At 43.5% G+C, this 16895-nt stretch overlaps 2 protein-coding genes across 2 annotated transcripts; both read left to right on the forward strand.

Moving 5' to 3' along the window:
• The first annotated feature begins 281 nt into the window (after positions 1-281).
• Positions 282-16360, forward strand: cops8 (COP9 signalosome subunit 8). Its single transcript, XM_036540471.1, has 7 exons — positions 282-383; positions 1170-1240; positions 2518-2566; positions 5018-5150; positions 14200-14307; positions 14535-14597; positions 15683-16360. Exons 1-7 carry the CDS (start codon positions 312-314, stop codon positions 15760-15762), a joined length of 576 nt encoding a protein of 191 aa, XP_036396364.1. The 5' UTR covers positions 282-311; the 3' UTR covers positions 15763-16360.
• Positions 9561-11379, forward strand: LOC118785648 (E3 ubiquitin-protein ligase TRIM63-like). Its single transcript, XM_036540470.1, has one exon. The coding sequence runs from the start codon at positions 9717-9719 to the stop codon at positions 10776-10778; it is 1062 nt and encodes a 353-aa protein (XP_036396363.1). The 5' UTR covers positions 9561-9716; the 3' UTR covers positions 10779-11379.
• Positions 16361-16895: the final 535 nt, after the last annotated feature.

The raw sequence follows: 16895 nt of genomic DNA on the forward strand, positions 1-16895 counted from the left end.
ATAAATGTTACGCAGTGCTGTACTTAATAACTTATGCATGCATATGTATGTATGCATGTATATTGATATATGAAATAAGTCAATTCAGGTGTGGACCAAATCCATAAATGAGTAGATTCTGCTTCTTCTGGCAAAAGAACCAGGCATCCATGCCTCGTTCTCCAGTCATCTGACACCGCACGAGCAGTGCCGTGCATTTATTCTCCAGCAGAGGGCCGCCCTAAAAAATAGAGCACAGTGTTATGATCTCTATGGTAACGTAAAGGAAGTGACGTCGACGTTGATGTTCCGTTCCGAATCGGTCGCTCAAGATGCCAGCGGCGGTGGTGATGGGTGAAAATTACGATAAACTACTAGAGCAATGCGAAATGCAGGAGCTGGAGGTACTTCGTCTGCGTAATATAGACTGTACTGTCTAACAGCCAGCTTGTTTGGTAGTTGCTTAGCGAAATTAAATCTAAAATAATAGCAACCATGTTTGGCAACGATGCTAGCTAGCTACATCTTCTGACTGGCTGGTGCGGTAGCGAGCTAGCTAACGTTAAGATGCTGGCCGGTTTGAGTGAAAGCAGTTTCATATTTCATATAGTTCATCAGATAACTACTCACCGGTAACCCCTCGCTGACTGTATATTGACAGTATATGAAAGCACGTTTTGCTGTTAACTTGTTTTCTTACGTGATAGATAGGTTTTCAGCCAGCTTGTTAGCACTGTCATGAGCTGTTGTTAGCTAGCGAGAAATCTACATGACGGTGTTTGAATTTTGTGGATTAAGTAACTGGCTAGCGTGTAGGACTTTGTACATACATCTTAGCCACTACTTTAGCAAGCTTGTCTCACGTATTTTTCTGATATCGACTGAATTGGCAAGGTAGTTAGCTAGATTGCTAGCTGGCTGTCTATAGAGTTTATGCAGCTAGCTAACTTGCTATCGTTAGCTAGATGCCTGGCTACCATGCTAGCGAGTGTGGGCATCCAAGATCAATGCGGAGCTAAATGGTTCTTTTCTGATAAGCCTTAAATGTTTCACCCGATTGAGATTTTGCTGTATTTATTTTGACATAGTCTTACCTAGCGAGTTGACCATCTACTTGTTGCCGTAATTTGCCGGCTGAAATGCACCTCATATATGAGTCCGCTGGCTGATGTGCTGTCCTGTATCTCCAGGCTCCGGGTGGAATCGCGACCCCTCAGGTATATGCCCAGCTGCTGGCCCTGTATCTCCTGCACAATGACATGTGAGTCCTTTCACGCTACCGTACAGTCTGTTTTTTGTTTAGATGACATTTAAGAATATCTGGGTGCGAAGTGAATTACAGTTAGCTAAGGTGTGCTGAGAACGGTGGCTATATGAACATTTTTCCCGGAAGCAACCGTATCAGAAGAACACACTTTATTTTTCATTCCATTTATGTTTGGTAGAACTTTTCCTAGGATTGTCTTTTCACAGCATTTTATAAACAGCGGAGATCATGGTAGTAAAATATGATCCATTCAGTGTTGACAGTTCTGTACAAGACAGACTGTATCCCATATGTAGTTCAGTGCCGAGGGTCAGGTGGCTGCAGTTATAAGGTTGTGCATTTGGTGGCGTCATGTATTCCCAAATGGCTTTTAAATTCAAGACAACTTTTAACAACGGTATGTGTTATGTGCAGGCACAGGTTATATACAACGTTTTGTATGTACACAGTGTTGTATGCTAACTGACAGCAGATTGATCATGTAGTTATAAGTGTATAAGACTTGTAGCCCGCCTGCCTACAAAACATCTTTGTGTACATTCTGAATTCATGAAATTGGTTATTAAAAAGAAAACCTTTGAGTTGTGACCCTACTGACACTGACAATCATTCTCGTACATTTAATTATTTCTGAAATGGAAAATGTATTTTAAATGTAGGACAATATAAGTAGCAAGGGGGATCAACTAACATTTGGACAGATGTTGAAAAACCATTAAAAAATAAAGGAGAAACTTTTGCTACAAGCTAACATTTGATATTCTGCTGAACGTTTTGTTCGTTGAATTGTGTCCAGAAACACCCAGCTGAATTACATTTTCAGCAAAAACAGAGAGGGAGGGGTCACTAACCTGGTACACCTGGCATGGACGGATCCAGTATGTGAATGGGTCGGTTTTATTAGTAGTGTGGAGTATGATGGGAAATGGTAGTTTAGCTGTGTTTTAGAGACTCACCATGATACACCTGAAGTAAAAGTGAGCCTTCTCTGACCAGCTGGATCAGTTGGCCCATTCTCATGTCCAATAGGTAATGAAATTCTAGATATTGCTTTGGGCCCAGTTTTCACAAATATACATTAACAGCATCAGGACAGAGTTTATTACATAATACATCAAACAGTGAGCAAAGTCAGAAATGGTATTTTGTAATGGTATGTGCTTTACTAAATCATATCGCAGCACCTTTTGTATATAATGATGTGATATTTTGCCAGTCTGCCGTCCTGTGTAGATGTGACATCTGAGGAATTGTCATTATTGTATTTGCAGGAATAATGCCCGGTATCTATGGAAACGCATTCCACAGGCCATAAAAACTGTAAGTTCAAGCTGTTCTTTCCATCATCCACATATCAGTTCTAAGGATTGTACATTTAACGCAAGGTTTCCGTTATCCGGTAATTACCGGTTTTTGCCTGGTAAAATTCATAAAAAACCACTAAATTAAAAACTTGCCAGTCAAAATGTCCGGTAATAATGTTCTTATAAAGCGTAGCCTACATAGCGGCTAATGCTGAGGTTTTGCTCAATTGTTACTGTTTGCTTTGCTTAATCATTACTGTTCATTAAATAGTCAAACTGATTTGAGGTCGTTGTCATTCTTTCGTCAACCTAGGTGTATGTTATATTTGCGTTTGTAACATAGACTGTTCTTGAAACATGACTGGTAAGTATCAGATTTATCCGGTAAAATAAATTCTTTCCGGACACCAGACCGGCAAGAAAAAATCCTAGCGGAAACCCTGATGTAACGCTCACCAGACATTCAAACAGATACATAAACGAAGAAGAATCTAGTATATTAAGTTACGTTTAAAACAATAGTCTAAAATACTGTCAAATAATACATCTGATTGAAAAATGTCAATGAAAGCTAGCTCGTTATCTGTGTATTTCTGTTTCTAAGTATAGAGCTTTTAAACTGTTTATCTATTGAGCTCATTAACACTTTTATTTAACGTGAAATGTCAAATGACATTATGACACCGTCTGTATTTTCCATTATCTACATAATGGCCAGTCTCCATTAGCCTGTGCAGTTGGGCATTTATTGCATGTTATGCTTCTGTTATGGGTCACCACGTTAATGCATATAATATAAACCCTTTTAATTAATATATCCTTAAATGTTATTGGTACGTATTTGTGATAAATGGTGAGTGTAAGGACTCCACTGATGCACCACATTGTCTGCTCAGCAAGTGTAAATGAATCAAGGTTAACTTCTGTAGCATGTAATTGACAAAACTTCTGTTATTCATTTATGTTGGTGAGTCTTTACCAGAGCATTTCTGAGTTTGTTAGGTACTGCCACCCACCAGGTCTCTAGGCCTGGGTTGGAAATTGGAGTTGTATTTGCTCGACTTATACGCTCCATCCAAAAGGGGTTTCAGTGTACTCCCTGTGCTGTTTAAGAGACTGTTCACTCCCCTCTCTACCTCTTCCATACTGCATGTGTTCTTTTCATTCTTTTTCATGTTTGATTGGTTCCAACATCCTGTTTTGCCCATACACAAAGGCTGTTTATCTCAGCGTAATCTTCTTAAATCCATGTGTAATAAACTGGAATTTTTACATGGAGTAGTCAAATTTTTTATATATGTATATGTTTATTTTTCCTGGAACAGTAACAATTCTCAGTGGAAAAAATGCAGCTTTCAAAACTGCCAGATTAAGTGTTAACAAAGTCATTTACTTATTTTTTCTTCCATTGCAAAGGGAATTTGTTTCTCATTTAATGAAAACAATCCATAAACGTCCCACAGAGATAAACATTGGATTGAGCAGCGCTTGGCTGGTTCAGGCTTGTACACATGCTTTAAGTGCAGAACACCATTTTTACGAACACATTGCCTCGTTTTCTTAATGGTTTTGATGGAAAACACACATCTCCTCCCAGAAATGGGACATGAATTGTAACTTTCAAATGCCAGTCCTCATTTTTCATGACAAGTTGCATGCGCAGAGTGTTGGCAGGTAGGAGGGAAAAGCAGAGTGCTGCCACGTTAGCGCAGGCTGAAGAGTGTGATTAAGTCCCGCTGGATGTTATTATTAGTGTTGATCCTGACGCAGACATGCTTGCAAGGTGACATCTGACATTTAGAGGCCATATTCTGCAGCCTGAGTGAACCGCAGTGCGGCTCCAGGAAACATCTCTGCAACTGTCGCCCTGCTCTTAACGGCTCACAGGCGTCCGGTCACAACATGACAGAAAACAGGTCAGCTGGCCCCGCCTCGAGAGACCGTTTCCTTTGTGGCCTGGTCAGTGCTCCCATTTCTGAAGTAACGGAAAGAGATTTTCTTTTTTCCTTATTCAAAGTAAACTGGACATTTCCTATGATGCCGGCATTTGAGCTGCTCTCTGCTTACTTCTTTCTGTCCCTTTGGCAAGTAGTGCCTCTGTGTCAGATTGAAAGCTTAGTAGTGTTAAAGTTGCTGTTGATCACAGATAGCAGGTGCTCGGATTGCATGCCTTCATATGGAGGGCTCTGACTAGAGCAGAAGGAGAATGACCCATTTTGAGACACTCCTTCTGAAGATGTCGTAGTGTATGTGTAGCTGCAGCAGTGCCCATTTTGAGGTCTGTAAGTCTTTCTCAGACAGGGTGTTCCCCTCTCCCTTTATTGTATGAACAGGTCCCACTCCCCTCAGCAAGTGAGTGACAGATCTCTCTCCCCTCTGTGTGTGAGTGACAGGTCTCTCGCCCTTCACTGTGTGTCAGTGACAGGTCTCTCTCCCTTCAGTGTGTGACAGGTCTCTCTCCCCTCAGGCTAACCCAGAGCTGGCAGCCATCTGGGCGGTTGGTCAGCGCATCTGGCAAAGAGATTTTCCAGGAATCTACTCCAGCATTGCTGCCCACCAGTGGTCAGAGAGCATCTTGCCCGTCATGGAGGCCTTGCGAGGTATCTGCCCCACAGCACACCTGTGTGAAGGGTTATCTGCCCCACAGCACGCCTGTGTTGAAGGGTTACCTGTCCCATTGCACACCTATGTGAAGGGTTACCTGCACCATAACACCTGTGTGAAGGGTTACCTGCCCGACAGCACACCTGTGTGAACCTGAAGTACCAGGGGTACCTGAAGCATAGAATTCACCTGTATGAATGTACCCGAATCACAGATCATACCTGTAAGAATATTTACCTGCTGCACAGCACACACTTGAGTGAAGTGGTGCCTGTATTGCTGAATTGTAGTACTCTGCTCAGAGTAATAAGTGAGCACTGCTGTTTGAATGCTGCCAAACAGCCTGACTGCAAAGCCCTCCATATTCATGCTGAACGAAAAGACCATGCAACAGAAACAAATTTATCTTCTTTTTGCTCCACTAAATTGAAAAAAGGCTTGTTTTTAAACACTAACAATGCTGGAAAGAACAGTATGGTATGTTTTTCAAAGAATGGCACTTCTTTAAAAAAAAAAGACGAAAAGCAAAAACAAAACACAATTATCAAAGTTATACTTGCAACTAAGTATCTATAAGCAAAACCCTACCAAAAAAACAGTTTCGACATTGTGTTGTCTGGACATTCTTTTCAAGCTTGTGCATGACAAGTTTCCAGCTCATGTGCTATCACTAAATACTAAATTAGAAGGCGGCCCACAAATTCCAGGCATGGTTTGGCAGATTTCAAGGCCTTGACGATGGCCATATAAATGTTGACCTCAAGCTGAACCTGCATTGCAGCATGTGCTATGAAACAATTCAGGGCTAAACGGAAGATTAGTTACCTTGGTACAGTGGTACCTCAGTGTTCAGCTCAGTATGATTGCTATGATGCCTACCAGCAGTTAATTTCTTAGAAGAGGAGTTACAAATGAATGGATAAAATTGACATTTATTTTAAACAGCCTTTTTGCGTAGGAAAAATCATTTGAATCTACAATGTTTTATACGGATATAAAATAACAATAAAAGTAAAAATAAAAATATTTCACCATGTGAAATGCTAGTGCTGGGTAGTCTACAGTGCCCTGGCACTCTGTGTCCTTAATTAATTAATTAATGAAATAATTTAAATTGTGTGTTTTTAGTGTGTGCAGAGGCGGGTAGACTGAAAATGTGCCTTTCCAGTTCACATTTCTTTTCATTTGTTCTTAAACTTAAACGGTGTATGCTAATGTCCAATTTCATAGCTGCATCTCTTTGATAAGACTAATTTCTACTGTGGGCATTAAGAAGGCACTGTTGTTGATGTGTAGAAAATGTCTTTTTCTTTCCAAGTCAGATGGCATCCAGTGCCAAACACAATAGGCACTTACTTGAAGGCATCCAGGCACTTAGCAGCCTACCTTTGTCTTTAAATATTTTATGTGCTGAATACCTAAGTAGTCAGCCTAAGAAACAGTACTAAAAATGAATTATATTCCTTTTCAGAATTTTTTTTTTCCTATGTATGTTGCATTGAACTGGGTTAGGTGCTATATTCTTAAGTGGTTTTTGCAAATGGGGTGTTAGTGTAGTATAGAACACTCCTTTATAGTATAGTATAATAAGAGAAGTATCCTTAGTATAGAAATTATTCTATCCAAAGGGTTTTTGACCACTGCATGTGGTTTATTCTTATAGCAGTACTGTATTTCAGTATTTGCCGTCGGCTCCTGAATATACCGCATATCAGTATATCAGTATGGAGCGCAAGGTAAATTTGATACAGACTACCATGCAGATTTAGAAAGTGGAATAAGTTGTTTAAACATCCTGCACTTTGAGCATTGGTGACATTTCTTCTGAAAGGTTACATCTGTAATAAAGCATTTGTACTGGAACAGAGAAGGAGTCATTTCCTTGACCTTTAGAAAATCTTTAAAACATATTAACAGCACTATATCGGGAAACAGCCTTGTATTTTCTGGTAAGTTGTTCAATATGTTTTATTTTAAAAGAGAAATAATGAACGTAACTTTGTGTGCAAGTTAAAAAGTTTCTCAATCACATGTTTTGTGTCTGTTTGCCATTAGATATTTGTGTTAATTTCAGGTTCACCTCCACATATGTTTTTGAAATGTTTTTACATCCGTTCAAAAAATAAGAAAACAACTGTTTCAGTTTTTCCACTTTAATCAGATTTCAAAATGCCTAAGTAATCTTAACAGAGATGTCTGTTTTTATTTTCTGTGTGATTTCACCACTGCACAGCTGAAACCAGACTTTGGGACAGTTGATGAAATATTCTTAGAAAGCTCAGAAGGGCAAACAGTTTATGCTCCAACACAATTTAAAAAGTAATTTTTGTGCATACAAAAACAGTGATATTTATGAACAGCCCAAGTAGTTTCCAGCCCAAAGTGTTAGTCATACTGCACCATGAAATTAAAGAGTTTCAAAGGAAAGTGGCACTTTTTCTATTGCTTTAAATGTAAATACCAACCCACAAACAAATAACAAACACCTTTATACATATGCATTTATATCAAGCGAATCAAAACATTTTATTGAGATTATATCTGTTTCACATTGCACAAAGAGATTACCCATGTCTTTGAAAACATTCTCAAGTTTACACTTCCAAAATAAACACATGCTGAAATGGCATTCTTATTTTAAATCACTGTCCTTTTATGTCAGCTCTTTCAAGGGCCATTTACATTCAAAATATGACAAATCATTGCTTAATTAGAAACAAGCGTGATCTACTTTAAATTCACACTGAAGGTGCACACTACAGATTAAGTAGCAGTTAGTACAGTCATACAGAGGCATATAGAGTTGTTGGAAAGGCATTTTGAATTAGTTCTAATGTCAACAGACCCATTTCAATGGGATTTAAAAACAGAACAGAAATACATGTGATGGTTTAATGGTAAGGAACAGCAAAGGAAAGGTGCACTCTCATCTTTTATCGCAATCCAGATTAAAAGCATGGCACAGAGGAGAGAAGCCTGCTTTAGGGTTACTTACCCCCCGAAGCTGCGTCCGATTTTAGGGTGCAGTGGAAGCTAAGTGGCTGCCCACCTCTGCCCCCGTCCCCACGTGGATTGGGTGCCTCCAGTCCAGCGCGAGGGGGGGGGGGGGGGACGGGTGTGTGTGACATAACCCGTGCTGCAGGAGTTAAAAATACGACACCTTGTGTACCGTGACCTACCCCTCAACGCTCGCTATTTTTAACCGTTTGATAAACAGCACAATAAGTACTGTACTTTCGTGGCAAGGTTGCACAAGACTGCTGCAGACGGGACTGTGGTGTTCAGAACGAAGAGCGACTGACTGACTGTTTACAGCAGTTGTCCAGTCGTGTAATGTCACAGGGGTTTCTGGGTGTTTCTCAAAATTTGTTTCGTTTTGCTGTTTTTGTTTTCAGGGCCGGCAGTTCAGCACGTGAAAAGGGTCAACGTGTTGTACTTGTAGAAATAATCAAATTTTGCATGAAAAAGAAATGACTGAAATAATATCCTGTTCAAGATATAATTAAAATATATTATGAAGAAAATTTGTTTGAGCACTTACATTGTGGTACGCAGTTTTTGTAATATGCAGTTTTCTATTAACCTGTCAAGTCACATTCACAGATATTTAGCTAGCTATGCATGCATGGGATGTGAATCTTTTTCTCTCATCCGATATTACTTTTTAAATACAAGTGAATTCATTACAACACATACATTAGGTCCATGTATATGCGTTGTCACCGTAATAGGGACATTGGTGATGGTACATTTTAACGTGATGGACCTGTGCATTTAAAAGTGCTTGATGCTTCGTCATTAGTTTGCATTTTACACACAGTTCCAAAAAAAAAAGCTTGTTTCTCGATTTTCAGCAGTTTGTTTATAATTGGATTGTTCCTGTAAGCGAGCTGTCTCTTCTAGTATAGTCAGGTATCCAAGCATACCTTGTATCTATAGACATAGGATGAAAATAGGAATGTATGCTGTTAATTATGGACAGGTATGGGTGCATTTATTTAAAGGAATAGGGGATTGCCAGAGGCTTCTGTTTTGCAGTGAGAGTGAAGGAAAATAGACAGTTGTAAACAAAATCGCGGTGTTTGGCAGGTGACAGAACATGTTGAATGTTTGCCAGGAAAAGTCTTGCCGCGAATGATGAAACCGGCGTGTCTCGCTGCCTTCCCCTGTCACATGCGGCCTGTTTATCTGCGGGGCTCGGCTTGCCCTTAAGCATACCCCTCACAGGCTGGGAGCGAGGCGTTGGGGGTGTAGCTCAGTCCTGGCATGTGACACAGCGAGGGAGGAGGGGGGAGGTTTTCTCCGAAAAGAGACTGACAAACAAGCCGGGAGGAATCCTTGGGCAGCCGGAGCGGCGATCGGGTGTCACAAGCAGCTGGGCCCTATAAATGAGGGCCGGCGACTGTGTCCGGGCAGATCAAAACAAACCTCGCCAAAGACAGCAGCAGCAGCACCAGTGGTAGCAGCATCTACAGTAGCAGCAGCCACAGTCACACAGCGGACGGAGGCTCCAGCAAAGCAGCAAGCTACACCCAGGATACAAAACAGTGTTTCTGCCTAGAATGGACATCCACACCGGCCACATGAGGAGGTCTTCCAGCCCCATGGAGAGCCTGGAGAAGCAGCTGAGCTGCCCCATCTGCCTGGACATGTTCACCAAGCCGGTGGTCATCCTCCCCTGCCAGCACAACCTCTGCAGGAGCTGCGCCAGTGACCTGTATGACTCGCGCAACCCCTACCACTTCTCCGGCGGCATCTTCCGCTGCCCCACCTGCCGCTTCGAGGTGGTCCTGGACCGGCACGGTGTCCACGGGCTCCAGAGGAACCTGCTGGTGGAGAACATTATCGACATCTACAAGCAGCAGCAGGAGGGCGGCAGGGGGAACGAGGCCCCGCTGAAGACCAAGGAGAGCAAGGAGCTCATGTGCCAGGAGCACGAGGACGAGAAGATCAACATCTACTGCACCACCTGCCAGGTGCCCACCTGCTCCCTCTGCAAGGTGTTCGGGGCCCACAAGGACTGCGAGGTGGCGCCCCTGCAGAACGTTTACCAGAGCCAGAAGGCGGAGCTCAGCAACTCCATCGACCTGCTGATGGCGGGAAACAGCTGCGTGCAAGCCCTCCTGAGCCAGATGGAGGACACCTGCAAGACCATCCAGGACAACAGCCAGAGGCAGAAGCAGACCCTGGGCGAGAAGTTCGACCTGCTCTACGCCATCCTGGAGGAGAAGAAGGCCCACCTCCTGGACAAGATCAGCCAGGAGCAGGACGAAAAGATCCGCGTCCTGCGGTCCCTGGTGCAGCAGCACACCGAGCAGCTGCAGGCCAGCACCAAGCTGATGGACGACGCCATGCAAACCATGGAGAAGAGCGGGGTGGCCGAGTTCCTGCTGTCCGCCAAGCAGCTCATCGCCCAGACCAAAGACGTGGCCAAGAGCTCCCTCAAGCAGAGGCCAGAGCCAGGGTTCGAAAAGATGGACCACTTCACCCTGGACACAGAGGATGTTGAAGCCATGCTGGCTAAGATGGACTTTGGACCGGAGTCAGATGAGGATTTTGAAGATGCAGAGGAGGAGGAGGAGGAGGAAGAGGAGGAAGAAGAAGAAGAAGAGGAGGAGGAATAAACAAGACTGACAGTTTTTGTAAACTATGAACTTTAGCTTACTGAATGCGAAGGGACTAGAGATTAGATAGAAACATGTCGAAAGAACTGTGGAGAAGGGCAAATGAATGAATGAGGGAGTTGACAGATATTTTTAATGATGGGCTTCTGCAGATATTCTGTGGAAATATGAGTTTTATGGAATACAGCTCCAGAAGCTCCTCCAGAGAAGACAGCTGTAGAAGCCCAGATTTCATATCTTATCCTCACCACAAGTGCAATTTTAAATGGTTGTTTTTTACACATACAAAATGTAACATTTTGTATATATTCTACTTTTATACTTTTGTATATTTTCATGTCAGTTTTATACTGAATTATTTATTAATGTCTTTTAGATTTTGATGTTTACACTTGAAGCTGTTCACATATCATCTTAGTTCAAGTCTGGAATAGAATATTAAGTAGAGATCGATAGTATTTCTGAGCGAGCCTAGAATGTCTCCTGTTTGTGTCGAATTGCTAAATACTTGAAATGATATGGAATGCACTTGACTGACAGCCATAACAATTTGAAAGTCTTGTTTTAGTTGAAAGTTGAAATAAAGCAGTTGAAAAACGCAGCACTTCTTCCCATTGTACTTACTTTCAATAACTCACAGTGAGGTGAGATGGTGTTCCAACCCTGATTAATAACTGAGTCTCAATTCGTAATGAGGAAAAATGACTCCTGACACAGTTTAAAAAAAAGCCTGAAAACCCCTTGACCTTAGTTGCAGTAGTCCTTTACTGGTGATGGGGGCGGCTATTTTTAAAGGGCGAGAAGAGGCAAGGGTCTTGGAATAGCTGGTCGGGGCAGTGGGGGCGGAGTCGAGTTTCTGTCCCTGGCCCAGCAACTTCAGTTGCTATCTGCCACGCCTGGCGAGGGGGGGGGGGGGGGGTGGTGCTGGCTTCCAGGGCCCTGAGACTCACTTCTGGATGCCACCATATCGGACACAGGGCTGGTAAAAATAGACGTCGCAGCATATTAGAGAAAAAAAAAACTGCCCACCGTGCACAGCTCGGGTTTAAGGCCTTTCAGCTGTGCCGTACCTTGGCAACAAGAACAGGATTGTTCCTTAGAACAAGCTTCAGCTTGAACCTTCATGGCAACAGTAAGAGCCATGTTCTTAGATTTCTCAGGAAATGTCATCATCTCTGTCCGGCCTTGTCTGCCTCTTATTGTAGATGGACTGTCATTTTTAGACGTGACTGAAAGTTGCACTCTGATGGTCAAGTGCTTTAAGGTATTAACTTTATGAGGTTTGACTTGCTATATTGATTCTGGTGTTTATTTAATCTATTTAGGAGACAGCTCAAACAAACCTGCACCTGTATTTAATGATTAAAAACAATGACCCACTCGCAAATGAAAGGCTTGGTGCGGTTTTTTGAGCTTTGTAAGTGTTTACGGTGATTTGTGGTCATATATCTGGATCCAGACCCAGAACTTGCCTTTTCTTCAGGCTGAATGACGGCATCACACTTGCATGATATCATGAGTCAGATGACGAAGCTTAGGAAACGTGCTTTGTTTCATCTCCACTTCGTTAAATACACGCCTCACAGCAAGCCTTTGTAGTCAGTCCCTTTCGGCTCATGTCATAGTTATTGTGTTCCTGGAACATGTGGCTATATGTTTTCATCTCCGGTTCCCTCATATCTGCTGAGCGAGCAGTGCAGGAAGGCCTGGGCCACACAAGGCTCAAAGCGAGGGCCGGGGCTTAATCAGTGCGGTGCAAAACGGCTTTCCGGCTCGATGACATCACCCCGTTACAGTCCCTCGTAACATTTTTTGCAACGAATTTCCTAATTTCATCCAAATGTGCCGCTCATTAGGAACACGACGAGCGTGCGTGGACGTGTAGCGGCAGAGAACAGGGGAAGGTGCCAGCGGAGGCTTGCAATGCACCCCCCCCCCCCCCCCCCCCCAAACAATGAAGCAACGTTCCACGCGGCTGCAGCTGCCTCCTCTTGTCACAAGGTTTGCTGTCGCCACCGGTTACAGCGAGGTGTTGTTGGTACATACAAGTGTTGCCAGGCTGTAAAAAGAGGGGTCTCCACCTTTGCTGCCGTCACTGTTTACAAAGTGTGCAGCAACACACCGGGGAGCAGTGCGCGGCGGGCTGAGCGCGTCTGGCCGGCCGGCAGCTGGCCTCCCATTTATCACTGCGCTCCCGGGGGTACGCAGACCTGGCCTGCGGGTGGGGGCTCAGCACGCGCCCTGAACTGTGACCAGCGCAGAAATGTGTTGCTGCGTTTAGATGCAAACACAATCCTTCCCGTTAATTTTGGCCTCTTGCAAACACACTGAACTGTTTCTGAAGAATAAAAGTAACGTGTTTCATCGGGAATTGAAGTTAAAGCCTGACTTTGATCGTATCCAGGCCTTAGGTGCATTATGGGCGGTGAAGAGAAAAGGGTTTTGGCTACTCAGGAAAGATGCAGCCAGCCTGTTGGCGTTACCGCTGTCAGTAAATAGCCGTGTCCTGTAACACAATGCTAGTCCCCATGGTGGCACAGCGATAAGTTGTGTTGCAGGTCAAGTGTCGCTCAGTACATTGTGGGCCATCCTGCACCTCTTTCATAGACTGTGGGGTTCCTTTTGGAGGGGGCTTTCTCTGTGAGACTGTACATATCCTGCTTTTTGTTACAACACACTCTAGTATTAGCAATACTGATATAAACATTATCCGCATATAGTGAACCAAAATACTGGGACAGTGTTTTGACATATCGATGCTGTGCTTGAAAGAATCAGGCAGAAATTTTATTCTTTATTCAGGCCCGTAATTATTATTTTTTAGTATTTACTCATACTGTTAATTTTTTTGTGAGAAGAATCTTACCATAGAGAGGAGCCTTACCAATGAGATGAAACTGTGAAATTGGACATTCAGTAGTCTGCACTATCTAAGATTGTTCAAGAGGACCACCAAGAACAAAGGAAAATGAGTAAACCACATAGGCACCTTTGCAGCCTACAGTGCCATGCCAAAAAATGAATTCAAATATTTGATATTTTATTGTAGGTAAGGACATTTACTGCAGTTCACACTGCACCAGCAGTTCTTTCAATGACAATGAAATAATTCTTATTTTAATTCATAAAACACCTTTTTGAAATAGGTTGATTCATGTTTGAATAATTTAGATAAGGACACACTTCTTTGAAAAAAAGAGAAAAATGCCTTTTAATACATTATGATCATTTCATTTATAATTCTGTTTTTGAGTGTAAAGAAACAAGTTTTGCTGTTTGGATGTGATCCCTACAAGCGGGGTGCATTACACTGGGCTTGTAATAGGTTTCTTGTGAGAGGAATGGACTGTGTAAACAGAAGTGTCAGCTGTGATTCCTCCTGACTCAGACCTGGCGCGTGTGCGTCTGTCCTCTTGCACAGAGACCACCCGCAGACGCGCGTTTGGCCTGGTGGCACAGGCATACACCTCGATCACAGCAGACGACTTCGCCGCCTTCGTGGGATACTCTGTGGAGGAGGCAGTGAAAGGTGAGAAGCCAAACTGTCAGAAAAGCCGTAGATTAAAGAGCCTTGTTACTTTATAAACTCAGTTACATCTGTACTGACACACTTGAGCTACGTATAACCTGAAGATTTGTTCTGCTTAATTGTATCTAACCGGCCCTATTCAGCGTTAGTATATTTTGTTATGATGTGTTTATGTATAATCACAATTTTATGTCTCTGCTCTACCCACATTTCGTCCTCACCTGCAGGAGTGGTCAGTCAGGGCTGGCAGGCGGACCCTAACACCAGGATGGTAATGCCACAGAAGCCAGGTAGGGGGAGCTGTTGTGTCGTGTTTCAGCAATACTCAGTGCTGTGATTCCTGTGAGGCCTATTCTTTATCTGCTGTCTCCAGCCGAGCTCAGCCTTATTCCTGTGTTGATAGCAGTTTCCATAAACTTCAGATAGGTTTGTTATTGTACTTTTTAAACAGTATGCATGGAAGTTGCCCAGGCGGGGTGAATTATAGTGCTCACTGTCAGACAGTAGTTCGCTTCTTTTCACTCTACGGGCGGCTCGGCGACTTTGGGACCCAGCCTCCTCTCTGAAGAACCACACGCTAATTATACGTGTGTTTCTCATCCGTGTTGGAGTGTGTTCCTGTAGGAAAACCTTTCAGAGGAGTTGTCTGTTTCATGTGAAAATTCGGCCTGATCAGTGGACCATCATTCGCAACATCTGCGGTGCATATGCTGTGGCAGTCAGGCGAGCTCTGCTAAAGCAGAATCCTCAGCTCTGATTAATTCCTAAATTAGGATTTACAAGATGTAAACCTATCAGTTACACAGCACTGAGACATCTGCATATTTATTTTCTGGTTTGTTTCTCCTTTTTTAAGATTTTCTAAATGACTTGAAACCTGGCAGTTACGGCTTCAATACATCATCAGTTTCAAAGGAAAAAGCTTTTTACAACTTTCCTGAAAGCAGTGAAAATGGCAAACTGGTTACGCAGTGGACATGCCCACACTGCCAAGTCCATACTGAGCTCGAAGGGCTCTGGGATAGCTTTTGGTTCTATCCCATGCAAATAACTTTGTGGATACAAACATGCGTCTGATGGTTTTTTTGGGTTTTCAGAAATTCATGAGAATTGGACAGAATGCTGTCTGATCACATGCGACTGAGGGTTTCTGCAGCACAGGAAACACCTTCTTTCTGTTCAGGCCAGGAGCTACAGAGGCATGCAGTGCAAACTTAGCCATAATCAAGCTCTGAATCTGTCTCTCCCCCTTCCTTTCTTTCTGTCTGTCTCCTCCTCTGTCTTTCTCTCTCACTCCCCCTCCCTGTTTCCCTCCCTCCTCTCCCCCCTCACTCCATCCCTCCGTCTCTCTCTCTGTTTCTCTGTCTCTGCACAGATCCTCCTCCAGTTTCCCTGGTTCCCAACGAGCAGCAGCTGGCCAGACTCACTGACTACGTGGCTTTCCTTGAGAACTGATAAACCCCACCCGTCCCGCCTGTCAAACCTCAGGCTCTCTCAACCCCCCCCTTCCAGCGAGATACACCTCCAGCACCCCCGAGCCGGCCCCAGGTCGCCCTCACAGCGCTCAGCCCGTTCCTCCAGCATCGCCCGGTGGCTGGCCACTACCCAGCCCAATTGACAATAAGGCAGACCCGAACACATACCCAGTTTGTGGATGGGTGCCCAAAGTAAGAGATGCACTGTCTCACCATGACCTTCAACATGAGATTGGGGGGTGTGGGCACCTCTTGGAACTGAAATAACCGGGGTGCTGTTTTCAGCCACTTCCCCTCGCCGATTTGAAGGTGACACACCCTCTAGCTTCGTTTGGCACAGCCTAGCACATTACAGTTTTCCACAGCCCGTAACGTAGCGCTGTAGCAACTGACTGCCGTTCAAGTTTCTAAGAAGTGATTTGCATGTCGGTAGGTCTACCCTTTTTTTATGCTTTGCATGCAACACTTAACACGTGGACAGTGGAGTAGAAGTGTCTTTCCGGGTTTACTCTGTTAAAAATGTGCTGACACCTTACAGTATGGGCCATCTGTTAAGTGCAGTTCATGTATTTGACTTGCAAATAAATATTATCAATTCTGTGTGTTCACTGTGTTCACCTAAAACCTCTGTAGTGTTATGGTTTGTCTTCCTTCAGGATGGAAGGGATTAGTCCAGTCAACATTGTCCTGCATGTATGAAGAAGGACACGCTGTTCTGTGTAGAAAAGAGAAATATGTGGTATTTTTTGACCCCAGTAGCAAGGTCAGAACACACATGAACCCCTCTGTCTGTCTGCCAGAGCCTTCAGGCTTTCTTTGCTAGTCTGAAGCTGGTAAAGTATGGGTCTGGTGAGATGGGTGTTTTTTGGGTCTTATAAAAAAAAAAAAGGCGTTTGCTTTCAACTCCCGTTTTCCTTCTCATTGTAACATGAACTGACCATAAAGAGTGAAATTTCATCCGGCGACTTTCACACGTGTTTCCATCCCGAGGACATAAACAATGGCATTTACAGGGAGCCTCTGTGGGGGCATCTCCTTGAGCAGGCCTGAAGCTTCAGGAAAAGCCTAATTAAGGAGCATTTCCTCTGAAGATTACAGCAAAAAATGTCAACA

Source organism: Megalops cyprinoides, chromosome 11, assembly GCF_013368585.1.
Source record: "Megalops cyprinoides isolate fMegCyp1 chromosome 11, fMegCyp1.pri, whole genome shotgun sequence".
NCBI lineage: Eukaryota > Metazoa > Chordata > Actinopteri > Elopiformes > Megalopidae > Megalops > Megalops cyprinoides.

Coding starts and splice junctions, on each gene's coding strand:
- cops8 (XM_036540471.1), top strand. CDS start 312: ATGCCAGCGGCGGTGGTGATGGGTGAAAATTACGATAAACTACTAGAG. Junction 1,241..2,517: donor TATCTCCTGCACAATGACAT/GTGAGTCCTTTC, acceptor TTGTATTTGCAG/GAATAATGCCCGGTATCTAT. Junction 5,151..14,199: donor CGTCATGGAGGCCTTGCGAG/GTATCTGCCCCA, acceptor CCTCTTGCACAG/AGACCACCCGCAGACGCGCG.
- LOC118785648 (XM_036540470.1), top strand. CDS start 9,717: ATGGACATCCACACCGGCCACATGAGGAGGTCTTCCAGCCCCATGGAG.